This window comes from Chiloscyllium punctatum, chromosome 24 (assembly GCF_047496795.1).
Source record: "Chiloscyllium punctatum isolate Juve2018m chromosome 24, sChiPun1.3, whole genome shotgun sequence".
NCBI classification, from domain to species: domain Eukaryota; kingdom Metazoa; phylum Chordata; class Chondrichthyes; order Orectolobiformes; family Hemiscylliidae; genus Chiloscyllium; species Chiloscyllium punctatum.
The window spans coordinates 54,198,391-54,215,597 of NC_092762.1; the positions used below are offsets into that span (position 1 = coordinate 54,198,391).

Consider the following 17,207-nt stretch of genomic DNA (forward strand, 5'->3'; position numbering starts at 1 on the left):
AGACTTATTGCAGCTCTTTTAAAAGTGAGAGTTTTGAAAATTTTAAAGTGATGAAATGGGGCCTTAATACAGGTAATAAATCAGATCTGCCAACAAAGTAGCACGTCTAGATCTGATTAATTCTTGCACAACGTGTAGCAACTGGCCTCTATTGCACATGTGCATTGTCAGCACACAAACAGGCCAGACAGTATGCTTCAATGTATGCACATAGAAATAAGAAGAGTAGGCCACTCAGCCCTTCAGGTCTGCTCCATTATTCAAAAAGATCATGGCTGATCTGATTTTAACCTCATTACTACATTCCTGCATGCCCTCAATAATTTTCCACACCCTTGGTATTTAAGAATCAATCTATGTCTGCCTAAAAATTATTTTAAGATTCTGTATCCTTTGACTTTTGAGGGCAGCACAATGGTTAGTACTGCTGGACTCCAGTTCAATTCCATCCTCGGGTGATTGCGAGAAGTTTCCATATTCTCCCCACGTCTGCACGGGTTTGCTTCGGCTGCTCCAGTTTCCTCCCACAGTCCAAAGATGTGCAGGTTAGGTGGATTGGCCAGGCTAAGTTACCCAGGGATGTGTACGCTAGGTGGATTAGTGTTGAGAAATGGACAGTTACGAGGATAGGGTGCTGGGGTGGGTCTGGGTGGATGCTTTTCAGAAGGTTGGCGTGGACTCAATGGGCTGAATGGTCTGCTTCCATACTGTTGGGATTCTAGGAAGAAATAGATTCCTGAGACCCACTGAGAGATAAAATATTTCCTCATCTCTGTTATCACTTTATTGGAATGAAAGTAAGCCAGGTGCACTGTCTCAAATTTTACCAATTTGAAGCCAGGCTGAGAGGTCAGAAACGATCGTGGTACATCTTCCTGCTGCCATATCGTTTGAAAGCTGTTTACCCACTCCAGGACAATAGTTAACAGATGGATTGCAGCAGTTTGAGAAAGCACTTCACTACCATTTCTCAAGGACAATTAGAAATGGGCAACAAGGCTTTGACAGCAATGCACACATCCCAGCAAAGTATTTTAAAAATGTACTTGTAAACATTGAGGGAAACAGGTTGTGTCAGTAAAGGGTGCGGTTGTGGAATGAAACACATAAGTATCTGTAGAAAGAAACTTACTGTTGATTTACCGCAAATTCCAGAACTCTGCCAGAAAAGACTGTGTAGTAATTTATCTTATCTGGCAAAGCAGCCCTGAACAAAAGTCATAATAATCATAGAATCGCTACAGTGTGGAAGCAGGCCATTGGGTCCAGCGAATCCACACTGAATCTCTTAAGAGTGTCCCAACCAGACTCACCTGCTATCCTGTCCCTGTAACCCTGCATTCCCCATGATTAATTCACCCAGCACGCATATCTCTGGGCACTTACGGGCAATTTAGCATGGCCAATCCACATCACTGGACTGATTATTTACAGTGGCCCTGAAGTAACAAGAACCTGCTTTGATGTAGTACCTGTAACATGTCAAGAACAATTCACGATACTCCACAGTGGCATTATGAGACAAAATTTCATCCTTAATCTCATATCTCTGCATGAGACTTGGTGAAAGAAGTAGGTTTTAAAGAATGATTTTAAAAAGCAACTAAATGGAGAAAAGGCAGCTAAAATGGTACTACTTTCAATGCTGTAGCACTAAAAACTGACATGCACGTGAACATGGGATTGGAGAAACTGAGAGATTACAGAGGATTGTAAGGCCATAGGAGGTTACTAAGATACAGAAAGGTAAAGTAAAGGAGGCATTCAAACACAGGGATGGGAATTTTAAAACCAAACCATTATCAAAGCACCAGTATCAAAGTTTAAACACCTCTTTAAGAAAATGCAACCTAGCTGAATTGGCACATATTCCCAGCTATTACAAAGGGATTTATCAGTGCATCTCAAGTGTTATCAGAGTTTAGACTTCGCAACAATTGCCTATGGTTAACCTTGATAGCATTTTGGCTCAAAGCAGTAACTTCCAGTCACCAAGATTCAATTTGTTGAGTTGTCAGCTGACACGTGACCATGTTAAAACAACCAGAAAAACTACAACAATGATGTTTCTTTCAGGATAGGAAAAGTTTTATTTTCTGAAATCTGATCATGTACAATATCCCAAACTTTTGAATTGGTAAAGATGCTAACCAATGAGAAACTGCATCATCTTATTCTGACAGCACTAAGTTTATTGCCTGGTTTGCAGTAAATTAGCGAAACCGTACTCGAATTGCTGCATCAGCATCCTTGGGTTAAGGTGGGGCCTATTTCTGATGGCTGGAGTTACTTCTATTTGAAGGTGCCCATGCAATATTGAGTGAAGACACAATTGCCAAGATAGCTACAACACTCTTGGGAACATATTCACGAACAAAGTGGTCACTAGAAGAAGATAATGGCTGAAAATCTGTGTTACCTTACCCAGCAGGAGACTGTATCATCAGAAAACAATGGGTAAAAATTGGAAAGTAAAACATGAATAATATGTTGGAATTATTCATAAGCTCAGGATAGTAAATCACACTTAACATTTCAACAGTGTATTAGAAATTAGACAGAGAGAAAAATAATTTACCACTATCATTGAAGTACTCTGCTTCTGGTTCTGCTATTTCAGGAATCTTTCGACTTGGTTTCTCTTCATTCACTGTGAAGGAAGATGTAAAATGCTGGGATGAAACCAAGGCAATAAGATGACTGAGTAAACATAAATACACATCACTATTTAGATAGGGTTCCTTCATCACATCGACTGAAGGAAAATAGGAGAACCCTATGACACTTGATGTTTAATGGAAACATTATACTCAAACTTAGTTGACTACTTCAGTGAACATCTTCATGCTGTCTGCAGACAATAGCCTCACTATTCTGACTCACTGCTTCAACTGCCTCTCCCATGCTCACTCTAGCTCTCTAAATTCAACCTAGAGTCCCTATTGTGTGGAAGCAGGCCATTCAGCCCATCAAGTCCACATTGACTCCCCAAAGAGCAACCCACCCTCTCACACACACACACACACACACACACACACACACACACACACACACACACACACCTTTCAAGTCCCTGTAACCCTTCATTTCCTGGAGCTAATCAACCTCGCCTGCACATTCCAGGACACTATGGACAATTTAGCATGGCCAATCCACCTAACCTGCACATCTTTGGACAGTGGGAAGAAACCGGAGCACCCGGAGAAAACCCACACAGACACAGGGAGAACGTGCAAAGTCCACACTGCCAGTCGCCTCAGGGTGGGATCAAACCTAGGTGCTTTGCGCTGTGAGGCAGCAGTGCTAACCACTGAGTCACCATGCCACCCTAAGCACCACACAAACAGCCTCTTACCTTTCTCCAATAAACACACTGCCTCTAATAACTTAATGAATGGGAACCTCCTCTCCTAAAAAACAGAGGAGGGAGAGTAGCAGGAAAGGAAGGTGATCAGGCAGGTCGGCATCGGGTAGGTATCAACAATCTTCCCACTGTCACAAGAATTAAACTCTGAGCGGCAACACTCAAACACACTCTTCCCACCCTGCTGCCAACTGAGGTTCTTTACAGTGGTCAATTAACAATCACTTTTGGTAAGAGCAAATCCCTGCAATTACTTTATCTCCAGGCACAGTTAGAAAGTGTCCACCTACCCAAAGGGTAAACCAGTGTGGGCAAATTGTCAGTTTGATGAGGAGGTTCTTTGATATGGAAAAATTGTGCAATATTGCAAAACTCAATCTAGGAGAGGAAGATCTGACTTCACTTCCTTCCTTCTCACCAAATGCCCCTACCTTTCCTGACAGCCGGGAGTAGCGAACAGTATGAGTGGTGTGGGGGATTGGGGGAAATAGGGTGGGGGGCGCTGAGGAAGGGGGTGGGGGGGAAATATCTCAACAGCAACCATGGTCTTTACTGAAATGCCATCATGTTCTGAAGCTGCTGATTTCTGATTGGCCAGTAACTCCAGTTGGACAGAGCCTCCTGTTCCAGGGTACTAATTCTAGCAGAAAACTTGCTGATAACTAATCAGATTCAGCCCAAAAATTGGAAAATCCTGGCCTCTATGTTGCTCCCTTTGTCTGTCAGTCTCATATTCCATGTATGTCTCTTGTTTGTTGGAACATTTTTCCTCCCTTGTTATTGTAACATATTTTCAGCAGCTTGACTTAGATCATCATCTTTTATCATCCAGCACTTTGCTCAATTTTATAATCTGTTGACAAGCTGTTAAATATTTAAGTTTCTTCTGTAAGAGTTAGCATTTCTGTCATCCTATTCTTTATCAGCTACTACCCTCTCTTTGCCTCCTGTCTTTGTGTTGGTCATTTTGGTCAGTTTAACAAGGAAGCACTCTAGTTCTTTCATCAGTTCTGAGGTAAGATATCCAGCCCAAAACATTCACATACCATTCATCTTTCAATTATCGATCATCAGACTCTGTACTTCCAACCCTCTTGATTTCAGCCTAAAGGTCACTGGTATTATCACACAAACCCTGAAACCAATGGTTCCTCCCTTAATAAAGATAATAGGGGAATCCTCGCCAACCCAGCAATTCATATAATCTTATCTCATGCCAAAATTGCTTTTGAACACAATGCTGCCTGTTTTACAGCATTTACTGATTACCCTTTGGAAATGTTCACCTAACTTCTCTTCCCATTCATAAATCAACTGTTTTCTGCCACTTGACCCATGCCTGATTAACTTCACTCGTTACACTATAAGACCAAGTTTCTAGAAAGTGTTGCTGAACAAAGAGACCTTGGACAGCAGGTTCATAGTTCCTTGAAAGTAGAGTCGCAGATAGATAGGATAGTGAAGAAGGTGTTTGGTATGCTTTCCTTTATTGGTCAGTGCATTGAGTATAAGTTTTGGGAGCCCATATTGCAGCTGTATAGGACATTGGTTAGGCCACTATTGGAATACTGTGCGCAATTCTGGTCTCCCTCCTAGAGAAGGATATTGTAAAACCTGAAAGGATTCAGATAAGATTTACAAGAATGTTGCCAGGGTCGGAGGGTTTGAGCTATAGGGAGAGGCTGAATAGGCTTGGGCTGTTTTCCCTGGAGCGTCAAAGGCTGAGGGGTGATCTTATAGAGATTTATAAAATTATGAGGGTCATGGATAGAGTAAATAGACAATGTCTTTTCTCCAGGATGGGGTAGTCCAAAACTAAAGAGCATAAGTTTAAGGTGAGAGGTGAAAGATTTAAAAGGAAAGGAGATTTTAAGGAGCAACTTTTTCATGCAGAGGGTGGTGCATGTATGGTACGAGTTCCCAATAAGTGGTGGAGGCTGGTACAATTACAACATTTAAGAGGCATCTGGATGCGTATATGAATAAAAAGGGTTTAAAGGTATATGGGCAAACTGCTGGCAAATGGGACTGGATTTATTTAGGATATCATGTCAGCATGGACAAGTTGGACTAAAGGGTCTGTTTCCGTACTTGCAATCTCTATGACTCTAGGATGCTATATAGGAGTAGAAATCGATCATTCAGCCCATCGGGTTAGTTCTGTCATTCAATCATGGCTGAAATATTTCTCAACACTATTCTCCTGGCTTCTCCCTGTAACCTTTGATTCTCTTTCTAACCTTAGAAAGTTCAATGTAATACTCTCAAAGGCTCCCTTCTCTGCAAAAAAAAACAGACTTAATGTCTTTAACCTTTTCATTTGAGGGTGACACGGTGGCTCAGTGGTTAGCACTGCTGCCTCACAGTGCCAGGATCCCAGGTTTGATTCCAGCCTCGGGTGACTGTCTGTGTGGAGTTAGCATATTCTCCCCGTGTCTGTGTGGGTTTCCTCCAGGTGCTCTGGTTTCCTCCCACAGTCCAAACATGTGCAGGTCAGGTGAATTGGCCATGCTTAATTGTCCATAGTGTTAGGTGCATTAGTCAGAGGGAAGTGGGTCTGGGTGGGTTACTCTTCAGAGGGTCGGTGTGGACAGGTTGGGCCGAAAGGCCTGTTTACACACTGTAGGGAATCTAATCTAGTTTGAAGAGCATCAAGTATTTGGATGTTTTTGCAGGTCACTCTCTTTTGAAAAGCAACAAATACCCAACATCACAAAGTCACTGCACAGTTATCGTATTACCTGCTGGGGCTGATGTGTTGGTTGGTGCTTTTAGGGGCTTCTGATGGATCACTTCACCACTCTCAGCATCTTCCTGCACAAAACCTAAAATAAAGTGATAGGGATAGCAACTTCGATGGATGTTTTACACAAGATTGAGACTGTGGCGCTCTCAAGCAATTACCTCCTCTCTGAATCTAATTGGAATTTTAAAGTAAATGGGGGAGATGTGGTTAATTTTAAACTTAATTTGACCAAGCTAGGGAAGTTGGTGGTTGGGGGGTGCTAATTGGGGATCGCTGACAGGACTCATTCACAGGCTTTACTCACGAGAAATCAATCAGAAGTAAAAGCGAAATCAATGCAGCCACACCAATTGTCAGCCAAGCAGCTTAGGTTAATATTAACCTTTATCCATTTACCATTTGAAAATAGGGCATAGTGAAAAAAAAGAGAACAGATATATCTTAGATATGAGAACTGCATTGCTTGATGCTAAGCTGTGATAATTGGTGAAAAACAAATGTAGGAAAGAATCTACATTTAGATAACATCCTGACCACATCTAATCACATTGATTAAATTATTTTCTGAAATGCAGTCACTTTTAGAGTCATGGAGATGTACACCACAGAAACAGACCCTTCGGTCCAACTTGTCCATGCCAACCAGATATCCTAAAGTAATTTAATCCCATTTGCCAGCATTTAGTCCCTTTCCCTCTAAACCCTTCCTATTCATGTACCCTTCCAAATGCCTTTCCCACCCTCTGCAGGAAAAAAACTGCCCCGTAGATCCCTTTTAAATCTTTGCCCTCTCACCTTAAACCTATGCCCTCTAGTTTTGGACTCCCCCACCCCAAGGTAAAGTCCTTGGCTATTCACTCTATCTGTCATGATTTTGCAAACTTCTGCAAGGTCACCCCTCAACCTTCGACGTTCCAGGGAATATAGCTCCAGCCTATTCAGCATCTCCCTAATAGCTCAAACCCTCCAATCCTTGCAACGTCCTTCTAAGTCTTTCCTAAAACCTTTCAAATTTCACAACATTCTTTCTATAGCAGGGAGGCCAGAATTGAATGAAGTATTCCATATTATATAGATAATTAGGGCAGCAAGTTCACATACGGCAAGGGATTCAAAATAGTAACCAAACTGAATGAGCAATTTATGTATTTTATAATGGTTTTGGTTGAGGGTGGAACATTAATAGGGCACCCGGAAAGTTCTTTTACAAATACATCCACCTGAACTTCTAAATAAGGCCTTGGCTTGACAGTCTGATTGGTAATAGGCATCTGACTACCCAGACAGATGGTAGACGGACATTCAGAACTACATTAGCCAGGGTCAAGTGCTGGGGTAAGAACCTTAGTTTAAGTCATAAAGCCAAATCCAGTTGTATTTATCTAGCTAACTTAATCCACTCAGCTACTGCTTAATGTAAAAGTTTACAGTAATTTAACAATGAGCATGTGCCCTCATGATGTCAAATATTGGCTTGGTGTGGCTTCAAAGTGATTGATGAACCAAGCATGCAACCAAGATAAATATCCAGGTCAGGTCATTAGAGAACATGATCATTCCACTCCTGGCTTTTATTATCTTAGAGTTAAACATTGAGCACTACAGACATTCCCCTAGCTCGAAGATGCTCAGCCTGTTTATGGCAATGATTAGAATTTGAGCAGCCAAATGATTAGCCATGGCAAAACTTTACATCCCTGTCTGTATCTTCAGTGGATAATGAAGAAGTACAGCAAAAAATAAGTCTCCCAGCCATCACTCCCCCAGCAAATCATCATCATGGCTGGGACTTATTTCACTGGAGTGCAGGAGGTTGAGAGGTGACCTTATAGGGGTTTATAAAATCATGAGGGGTATAGATAGGGTTAATGGTAGGTCTCTTTTCCCTAGAATGGGGCATTTCAGGACCAGGCCACATATTTTTAAGGTGAGAGAAAAGGGATTTTAAAAATAAACCAATGCTCTTACCCCAGCAATTGACCCTCACTAATGTAGACCTGAATGTTAGTCTTCTACCTTTCCTGGTAGTCAGATGCCTACTACAATTCGAACTGTCAAGACCTTATTTACAAGTTCAGGTGGATGTATTTGTAAAAGAGCAGTTAAATTTCCTAGTGTTCAGTTAACATGAGGGCAAATTTGTTTTACACAGGAGGTAATTCACATGTGGAATAAACTTCCTGAAGACATAGTGGATGTGGGCACAGTTACAATATTTAAAAGACACTTAGATAAATAGATGAATAGGAAAGGTTTAGAGGGATATGGACAAGGAGCAGGCAGATGCGACTAGTTGGGGAGATGGATGAGATCAGTTTGGGATTATGTTTGGAATGGACTGGTTGGACCAAAGGATCTGTTTCTGTACTGTACGAATCAATGACTCTATGTTCAATGTAATTACTTGTTATTTTTGAAATAACCAACAGATGAACAATGAAAGGAGGAAACATACTCATATTGACTTCGTAGTCCATTGATCTTTCCAAAGGCTTCAAAATTCCATTGGTGTGATGAACAAAATAATTGATTACTTCCTGCTTACTGCTGCACAAGATCTGGGAAATATCAAAAAAATTTGTTAAGGCTTTAGCTCAAATTGATTAATGGACAAAGCAGAATTAAAATTCCATGTGTCTCACATTGAACCTGTAGGACTGATGTGAAGCAGTTTTATTTTACAATGAAGGTGCAGTTACATTATGAATTGAATCAGGGGGAGACCAAGTTGACACCAGAGAGAAAAAAAATACAACTGACTGGAGGAGTGTGTTCTATTACTTTTTGATCTGGAATCAGACTGAGCCTCAACATCAGCGAGCCGCGACACGATTTTAAAGTTACAACAATCATTTGCTGAAATCATTTCCTGAAACCATTTCCTACTAACATTAAGTCATTAAAATATGAGTGGTATGAATGCAAATACATGTGGTATTCGCATTGAAGTCAGAGATGTTATCTCTAATGAAGTATTGGCTGACAGATGTAAAGCGTATTTTAGTTTTGTGACACAAGGTTGGCAGAGAAGGTTATGAATGTTTACCCATGGTTGCAAAGGAATACACTCAAAGTTTCAAAACTTCAAGCTTTCTTACGTAGAAGTGAAGAATTAATTCTAGGTTAGAAGGAGGGTTGGTGTGGATTTGTTGGGCCGAAGGGCCTGTTTCCACACTGTAGGGAATCTAATCTAATTGGGGCAGCACAGTAGCTCAGTGGTTAGCACTGCTGTCTCATAGTGGCAGGGACCTGGGATTCATTCCAGACTCGGGGGACTGTGTGGAGTTTGCACATTCTTCCCGTGTCTGCATGAGAGTTTTCGCTGGGTGCGTCAGTTTCCTCCCACAGTCCAAAGATGTGCAGGTCAGATGGATTGGCTATGCTAAATTGCCCATAGTGTTCAAAGAAGTGCAGGTTAGGTGCATTAGTCAGGGGTAAAGTAATAGGGTGGGGGAATGGGTCTGGGTGGGATACTCTTTGGAGGCTCGGTGTGGACTTATTCAGCCTAATGGCCTGTTTCCACACTTTGGGGATTCTATGATTGTATTATGTATAACAAAAATAAGTTCTAAAAACACATTCAAGTTAGCATATATTTCTGTCCTGTAAATGCTGATTCCTCATGGGGATATCGTTCCATGTATTATCCTTTCAGCATTTCAACAAGTTGCTTGTAATGAAGTGATCGCGGATATACAAACATTAGTAACAATAGATGACTTCATTACAGAATTCACTCTATCCTTCCCTTGACAACTACATAATCACACCTTCCAATATAGCTCACTGAATAGCAATTTCAGTAAGAGATTGCAGGTTGATTTTTCCTCTCTGTAACTCAAGAAAGTCTATCTCAGCAAGATTGCCACTCAAACTCAGATCTGATCGTTCAAACCCAGAAACCTTCCAGCTCTGCAGTATCCAGAAAAAACAATAGAAAGTACATCTATCAGCTGAGTCGCTGAGTATGAGAAATGTTTTATAAAGAAATAATTACACAGCCATTTACTTACTCCACCCTCGACTTCAATTACATATCCATTTTCTGCACAGTGGACCCGGTAATGCTTTACAAGTGGTTTGCTGAAAATATAAAATAAAGTTTCACTTTAAGCAATTCACCAACACTTCCTCATTCTAAGACTATTGTCATATGCCCTTTATCACAATGGTTCCTACTCTTAATTTCCATTACTCAGGACATGTAAACTTTGCAATTCCATAACACCTTGAGTCTCTCCACCCCTCTACAACAGGTAGACTTATGAAACCCAAGCTTAGCATTTACCTAATCACTTGTTTTCACCATCGATTGCTTTCTTCCATGATGTATTTTGACTCGGAGCAAGACTTCTCCACAAAATAACATCCTACTGTCTTTGCTTTCATGTAGTTGCGTTGTCTAAACCATCAAGCTTTCAAATCCTACCTTTGTAATTTGTTGTAAATTTAACTCTTATTTGAACAGAAGCTTTGTATTTTTAATGTTTGCAACCTACCCTCAGGGAAGAAATGTGCTGTAATGACCCCAAGCACATCTAATTAAATTGCGATTTAAGGGCCCTCTTCAAATATTTGGAACTGTATCAGCTCTTCCTTCACTGGTATGGGGTCTGAATTAACAATCCCCTTCTTCACAGATATGGGTTTACCTACTCCCTACAATCTGCAGCAAGTCAAGGAAGTAGCTCAACATTAGCAATAAATGCTGCCCTAGCCAGCAACACCCACACCCCATGACTAAATTCTTAAATATTCAGAAATTTGGTTTTCTGACTACTGATATAATTTGATTCTAGACCTCAATGGTGTTGAACAGGGAGGATAACATGACTAGATTCCCTACAGTGTGGGAATAGGCCCTTCGGCCCAACAAGTCCACACCGACCCTCCAAAGAGTAACCCACCCAGACCCATTCCCCTCTGACTAATGCATCTAACACTATGGGCAATTTAGAATGTCCAATTCACCTGACCTGCACACCTTTGGATTGTGGGAGGAAACCAGAGCACCCGGAGGAAACCCACGCAGACACGGGGAGAATGTGCAAACTCCACACAGATGCCCGAGGCCAGAATTGAACCTGGGTTCCCAGTGTTGTGAGGCAGCTGTGCTAACCACTGAGCCTCCATGCCACTCCAGCAACAATCACTCCATCCCTGGGTGGTCTCAAACCTTTCAGTCAACAGTCGAACGTGCTGACCAATTGTCTGGCAATTGTCAAGTTCAGTCACTTGCTCCAAATAAAGGACGCAGCTGTGAGATCCTGTATAGATTTAAATATGCCTTCATTTCAGTGGTATATGAGTCACAAGTTTGCCTTCAGTCTTGTGCAGGAAGCCTTCCTCATCTTTATTCACAGTATGCATTAGCAGTGATCCTATTCTGAACCAGAAAATATCCTTAACTTTATTCTCAATTTTTGCACTTCTTATCATCACATGCTCCATCACAAACTCTCCCTTTCCTCAACTCCTCTGTCTCCTTTCAGCCGATATATATTATAATCCTTCTGAGGCACTGTTAACCTTCAGACTTCCATAGCTCCCTTGACTACACTTGCCCATACACTGAAATTGACAGTGGTCTTGATCATATTCATTCCGTCTCCCTTGGTTCTACTCTCATCCCTTTCTCCTCCTCCCACAGGTTACAAGTGTTACCTGGAAAATGAACCAACAGGTCCATGACCTGTTCTCTCATTGGAGAAAAATAGAGAGAGATGGAGAGATAGACATCTGGTGATGAGGTTAACATGAGGGTCACCATACCTCAAGTGAGGAGTGAGGTTAAGAAGGCAGGAACTTCACGGTAACTTCACTGTAAATCTTATATCAGCCATCCAGCTAATAGACTCTTAAGGTAGGGCAAGTACAGATTTGGTGACACTCTGCAGAACTTGCTATTTAAGCATGATGCAAAGTTTTATTTTAAAACTCTACTCTGACCTCTATGTCCTTGGCCTCCTATTATGCCAATGAAGCACAATTGAAGAATGAGCACCTCAATTTTCAACAGACACCTTCAACATTTTAAACTGAACAACTTCAGATCTTATGTCCATTTTTGTTTGGAACAGCAGGTACTGGTGAGCATTCAGTTGCTCCCATTTAAACCTTCAAAGGCTTATCTTTCATTTCTTTACTTGTTCCATTTCCATCCCTTTAACCTTGCACCATCATCCTCTTTGTCATTTAATATCTTCCACCTCCTACCCTATGGCAGATATTCTCCACCCACCTCCGACCTGCACCCTGGAGCATTCTCAACTATATTTTTTTTTGCCAGGGAGGTCACTGACCTGAAACATTACCTCTGTTTCTGTCTCCACAGATGTTGTCCCACCTGCTGAGTATTTCCAGCATTGTGTGCCTTTTCTTCACACTCATTCATGGGAATGTGGTGTCACTGGCTAGGCCAGCATCCTTTGTTGCCCAAAGGGCAGTTAATAATCAACCAAATTGCAGTGGGTCTGGAGTCACATGTAAGCCAGACCAGGTAAGGAAGATAGTTTCCTTAATGAACCAGATGGGTTTTTTCCAAAAATCGGCAACCGTCAGTTTTGTGCTCATCATTTGATTCATCATTCCAGATTTTAAAAATTAAAGTCAAATCCTGATGTAATAGTTGGAACCAGGGCCAGGTAGATCTCATTGACTATGAGATCTTGGAATGGGTTTGTTAGGGAGCCCTGGCTGATAAATATAAACAGCCAGTTCAGGAAGTATCTTCATTCTAGGGACTTGCTCCGAGCTGGCTGGTTAGAACCTATATTCTATGCTCATGTAAATAAAGAGTGACCTGGTAATATGATACCAATCTCCATGGAGTTATTTCATCCACCATCTTTGGGGCGTCATGGTGGCTCAGTGGTTAGCACTATTGCCTCACAGCACCAGGGTCCCAGGTTCGATTCCAGCCTCGGGCAACTGTCTGTGTGGAGTCTGATTCTCCCCGTGTCTGCGTGGGTTTCCTCTGGATGCTCTGGTTTCCTCCCACAGTCCAAAGATGTGCAGGTCAGGTGATTTGGCCATGTGTTAGGTGCATTAGTCAGAGGGAAATGGGCATGGGTGGGTTGCTCTTCGGAGGGTCGGTGTGGACTTGTTGGGCCAAAGGGCTGTTTCCACACTGTAGGGAATCTAATCTAATCTTCCATGTCCAGCTTCAAATCTGAATCTCTAGACACTAGCTGGGTCTCTACATTAATAGTCTAGCAATGGTATCACTAGGCCATCGCCTCACCATAATTAGTTATTCATTCATCATTCTCTTGCAGTTTGCAGGACACTTCTGTACCAAAATGGCTGCTGTAACTAACAACGCAACATACACTGTACCTCAAAATTAATTCGCTGGTTGCTATCTATTGATTGCAAAGTGCTTTGGGATGACAAAATTGCAGTAAGGCCCTAATTATTATAAATTCAAGTTCTTTCTTACTGTTTGAACATTTGCCGTGTTGTAATTGCGATGCTCTTATTATCGCTGCCTGGTCTCATTAAGAAGTTTCCATTCTCCATGTTTTTCTCCAACATTACCTCAGCCTCAACCCGTGAGATCTTATAATAGCAACTGGAACAGATCAAGATAAAACATAGTTAAAACTTAACAGTACTTAACTAAACAGAATGCTGTACATGTGCAATGCCAGCTTTCACATCAAATTCTTTTGTCTGGTCTTTTCATAGAGATGTTGGCCACTTCAAACTAAATAGGTAAGCACTTTCATTAAAATATTTGACAGGAGAATTTCATTTAAATGTTCATGGGATCATAATGCAGGGTGTTGTTTCCAGCAACTAATGTTTCCAGGCTCAGCCAGTGATTCTGAAATAATCTCTCCACTTTGAAAGCCACACAAATGTAGAAAATCCCAACTCTAATCTCTGGATTATACTGATTGGATTATCAAACTAGAATGACAGTTAGGCTTCACAGTTGGGCTAGAGATGATGAAATTCATCCAGTGCTTTTGATTTTCATCAGTACAGTACTGAAAACAGTAGATATATCAAATGAGGCTGGCATTATGCTGGAACATGATGGCTTCCTTACATCAGAAGAGTTTGTCAATGGAAATTTACCAATTTGCTGATGCACTGGAGTGCAGGGCTGTATGGAGTCAATTCCTTTCGCAGAAGGAGTGAAAAAAATAAAATTGAGGAGTTTGACATACATAACCTCTCCTTCCCCTCTCTTCTCTTTGTTCCTCTTCACCAACTCAAGAATCACACCCCCGCCACCAACACACAACCACTCCCCCCCACCACACCCACCCACCCCCTGACCTTCTTCCCAGCGAGTTACCTGGGCAGGTTTTCCACATCATCATAGACATCTTGAACAGGGTCTGGAGTTACTGGTCGCGCTGGGAGTGGTGGAGGTGTCGACTTCCTGCGTTGTTTTATCTCTTCCTCCAGTACCTCATTAAGTCTATGAAACTGTCCGGGAAGGAGGTCCAGTTTGGGAATCTCCAGCTTCAGAAAGAAAAGTAGCATTTAGATCAAAACAACCATATCTAATATATGTAAAATATTGCAGTTCCTTAATTAAAACCTTGCACCTGTTTAGACGTTTAATATTAATAGAGTTTGTAGCACCACTTTCCTTTGACATTGCTCATGGGTATTCTAGAAAGTAGAACACTATTTGCATCACTTACTTTTTAACTGGCTGACCCTTAAAGGTCACCACTCAAGCATCCCTTAGGAATTTCTATAGTTATGATTACTTGTGAATTGCTGAGGTTAACTGGATGTCAGTAAATTGATCATTTTTGAAAGCAGAGTGCCCTTTTGAAAGTTGACATCCCTACCTTGAGCACAAAATGTACATAAAAGAAGGAGAGGGAGAGCTCCCTCTTGTGGACAAACCAGTCCATTTAAACTTCTTTAATATGAATTCTACCTAGCTACTCAGCATTCACTGCTCACAAAGGTTCCTGAAACAGACTAGTCAAAAAGTTGAATGGTTTTAGGCGACAGACAAATGGTCCCTTTAAGTCACTATACAAAGCTCACTATTCAGTTTCTGTTTGGTCTCAAGTTACTGCATTGCACTGATTCTGAATGTTCAGACCATGTTTATTCCACCAGTCATCCAGGCTATAACTAATGCAGACAGTGAAATCTGAATAAGAACTGGATTACCTTTGCAACCGTGTGAATAAAGCCTTTCCACTGCTCTCGGCTCTCCAGGCTATCTGTCTACAGAGGAATGAGAAAAGACGCAATTATAAAAAGTTGTTGGAGTTGAGGTTTGTTTTTGTATTTCATCATCTAGATAAAAAGTCATGGACACCAGTTAAAGATCCTCAAAAGACAACTGGAGGATTTGTAGCTTTAATTGAAAGAGTTCACTACAAGAATTTGAGATTGCTTCTATTCACACTGCACGGTAATTTTATCCATGTCTAGATGCACACAATGCTGATGGAAGAACAAAATAAAAGGAAGAAGGAAACTGAATGCCTTGCATTGCTCAGAAGTGTCAAAATCAAAATGATTCATTTTCACAGTACTTCACATGAACATAGCAACCATTTTACACAAAGCAACATGTCCCAAATGAGCATTAAGACAAATGAACAGTCAACCTGCTTTTTATTTGTTAAGGTCAATGACAGCAGAGGAACTCAATACTCCTTCTAAACGAGAATCTGAACACCCACTCAACAAACAAATGACACCTGAGTTTCAGATCTCGTCCAAAAGTGCAGAAAAAGAAAGGGAGGGTAAGGAGGCTAGAAAATACGACGTTAATGCTTTTTGGCTTTTCCCTATTGACTAATTGGCAGGCAGTGTTCTGCTTTAAGACATATTTATGTTTCTGGTCTGAGACAGTGCCCCTAGTGAATGATACACACTTCAGGAATGTCTCTAGTGTTGACACATATACTGTGGGTGAAGTACTGACATCTTTCTGAGTAAGGCACATAGCAGGATCATTGCATGAGATAAGAAACGTTTGCTGGGGATATAAATGCCCAGGGACAGAACAGTGGAATTCAAGATCAAAATCAAAGTGCTACCTTTAATTTAACATCTCCTTGCTTCAGCTTCAGTGTTAAGTTGGTTGCTTGCAGATCCATGTCATGGTTGTCCTCACTCACTACAGCTACAAAGTCATCAAGATTGATTTTCTCAATATACTGAAAAAAAAAATTGAAAAGTGTTTCTCAGAGATTATGAAGTGCTCAAATGTTATGGTGCATTGACTATGTGTAGCAATGTTACAGTATAAATGAAGTGGTGCTTTTGCATTCACAGGAGCTTTCAATTCTCTCAGGCTCCTCTAGGGGCAATCAACTCAGAGAAGCCACATAAATGGGTGACATTGGTCATCATTATATGCTGTTGAATGGAAGCAGGTTCAGTGTGCAGGCCTCAGACAAACCATTGACATGGTTTACCAATCACTAACCTGTACCCACTTTCTCCAGCTTTAATGGAATCTACAGCTCCCAAGACTGTCCAACAGCAAATTAAATTTCCTACCTGCTCACACACCAGCCACAGAGACTGTGACCACAGTAGGACTGGAGATATTTATACCAACCACTGGGTCTATTAAAAGTAACTGGATGACAAGGAAAGTTGAAAGACAGAGAACAGAGTCTCACGGTTGAACTGCAATTCATGTGGGAAATCCAGGAGTGTAAAGAAGTGAGCTATAGACTTCAATTTATGGATTTGCAGAACAAGATACCACTGCTAGACAGACTTTTTACAGACCTGAACCACAGGAAGCATGAAAATCAGAAAGTGAAGGGGACCTACCATTCAGAACTTTTTCACACACCTTGTAACCTTACTGCAGAATATATTACCAAAAACCATGGAGGCGATGGCTGAGTGGTATTATCCCTGGACTGTTAATCCAGAGATCCAGGTAATGTTCTGAGGACTTGGGACAAATTCAAACACCAGAGCAGATAGTGAAATTTGAATTTAATAAAAATCTGGAATTTAGATTCTAATGATGACCATGAAACCATTGCCGATTGTCGGGGAAAACCCATTTAGTTCACTATTGTGCTTTAGGGAAGGAAACTGCCATTTTTAACTGGTTTGGAGAGAGAGTAAATTTTTATTTGT

General features: G+C 41.2%; 1 protein-coding gene across 6 annotated transcripts in view; it reads right to left on the minus strand.

Annotated features, from left to right (window-relative positions):
• LOC140494546 (signal-transducing adaptor protein 1-like) overlaps positions 1-17,207 on the minus strand; it is a 101,500-nt gene that overhangs the window by 25,090 nt on the left and 59,203 nt on the right. For 4 of the 6 annotated variants that reach the window (XM_072593828.1, XM_072593832.1, XM_072593829.1 and 1 more), the window contains exons 3-10: positions 16,142-16,261; positions 15,261-15,317; positions 14,419-14,588; positions 13,552-13,683; positions 10,124-10,193; positions 8,566-8,668; positions 6,106-6,189; positions 2,579-2,650 (exon numbers count right to left, since the gene is read on the minus strand). In XM_072593828.1, the coding sequence (XP_072449929.1) occupies positions 2,579-2,650; positions 6,106-6,189; positions 8,566-8,668; positions 10,124-10,193; positions 13,552-13,683; positions 14,419-14,588; positions 15,261-15,317; positions 16,142-16,261 (808 nt within the window). The remainder of the gene's footprint in view (positions 1-2,578; positions 2,651-6,105; positions 6,190-8,565; positions 8,669-10,123; positions 10,194-13,551; positions 13,684-14,418; positions 14,589-15,260; positions 15,318-16,141; positions 16,262-17,207) is intronic. The other 2 variants (XM_072593831.1, XM_072593830.1) reach the window with 2 other exon arrangements.